The sequence below is a fragment of the Poecilia latipinna genome, unplaced genomic scaffold, assembly GCF_001443285.1.
Source record: "Poecilia latipinna isolate Pla-1442-1.1 unplaced genomic scaffold, P_latipinna-1.0 Scaffold2692, whole genome shotgun sequence".
In the NCBI taxonomy this organism is placed as follows: Eukaryota; Metazoa; Chordata; class Actinopteri; order Cyprinodontiformes; family Poeciliidae; genus Poecilia; species Poecilia latipinna.
Genome location: NW_015115308.1, coordinates 69,237 through 70,590, shown reverse-complemented (window position 1 = coordinate 70,590; position 1,354 = coordinate 69,237). Strand labels below are relative to the sequence as shown.

The following is a 1,354-nucleotide window of genomic DNA, read 5'->3' as shown; positions in this document are numbered from 1 at the left end:
GTTGGTATTTTAGTATAATGGAAGGAAAAACATAGTTGTCATATTTTATACATAAATATGTGAAGCAGGTTAGGGTTAGGCCTGCATTGTATTCACCCCTTTAATATAATACCCTATTATAAAATCAGAGGTGGGTAGAGTAGTCAAGAAAATGTACTCAAGAAAGAGTAGCTCTACTTCAACACATTTTCACTCAAGTAAACGTAAAAAGCAGTTGTACAAGTATTTGGTAAAAATGTTACTCAAGTACTGAGTAACTGATCAAAATATCAGTCATTTAATATTTAAAAGTACATAATCAGACAGACCAAAATATAAAGCTATGTGGAAATTTTGGTATTTTAAGGACCAGAATGACAACAATTCATATATGAACCTTTAACAAAAACTGCAGGTGTGTGTCTGTGTTTGGTAATTTTTTGGTTAAAACATGCTTTTTTTATTCAGTGGGTAGAAAATCTAGAAACTTTACTCAAGTAAGAGTAGAGATACTTCATAATAAAATTACTAAAGTGAAGGTTAAAAAGTACAGCGTTGTAAAAGTACTCCTAAAATACATTAAATAAATAAATAAATAAATAAATAAATAAATAAAAGTTACTCAGGTAAATGTAATTGAGTAAATGTAACTAGTTACTACACAACTCTGGTGTCTAACAATTTTTGGTTATAACAAGCTTATTCTCCATTTAGTGAACACAGTATCCAGAAATATTACTTAAGTAAGATACTTACTATACTTTACGATACTTACTAAAGTAAATATAACTAGTTACTACCTAACTTTGTCTATTATAAAATCCAGAGCCGCACGTCCAGCACAGTTTATCCATACCTGGTCCATCCCCTGCAGAATTTGCTCCATCTCCTCCGTGCTGACCAGCTTCGCCTTTTCCAAAGCTTTGACATACGCTTTGCTCCCTCGGATATCAGCATCCCACATCCTCTGGTCATAGGTGATGGACTCATTGAATTTCTCCATGATTGGGTCGGTATCTCCAACGAAACGGCCTCCCCACATCTTGCTTCCCTGTAGAACAAGCAAAAGAGCAACAAATGAGCTAAAAAACTATCTTTAGTCTGTTAACAGCTAGCTATGAGGTTCACTTTCGTTGAAAACAACAGCGTGTTTAGATAAAGTCCAGCTGACTGTGAGAACAACATCGGAACAAGTGTTGGCTGTCTCTTCAGCTGAATCGTACCTCAGTGTTGGCCATGTTTTAGTCCTCCTCGGAGATATGTGGAGTCGTAACTGGGGATAGTTGTTGGCTGTGGGAAGGATAGAAGCCAAGGGGCTATGGCAAGCCATTTTAACATAAATTCGGTTTCGTCTGACTATCCGTAATTACATTCC

The 1,354-nt window shown here is 35.7% G+C and overlaps 1 protein-coding gene across 1 annotated transcript; it reads right to left on the bottom strand.

Moving 5' to 3' along the window:
- Window positions 1-760: 760 nt before the first annotated feature.
- Window positions 761-1,290, bottom strand: LOC106938794 (argininosuccinate lyase). The gene is made up of 2 exons (XM_015020957.1): window positions 1,203-1,290; window positions 761-1,030 (listed from the first exon to the last, which is right to left on the bottom strand). Exons 1-2 carry the CDS (start codon window positions 1,215-1,217, stop codon window positions 776-778), a joined length of 270 nt encoding a protein of 89 aa, XP_014876443.1. The 5' UTR covers window positions 1,218-1,290; the 3' UTR covers window positions 761-775.
- Window positions 1,291-1,354: the final 64 nt, after the last annotated feature.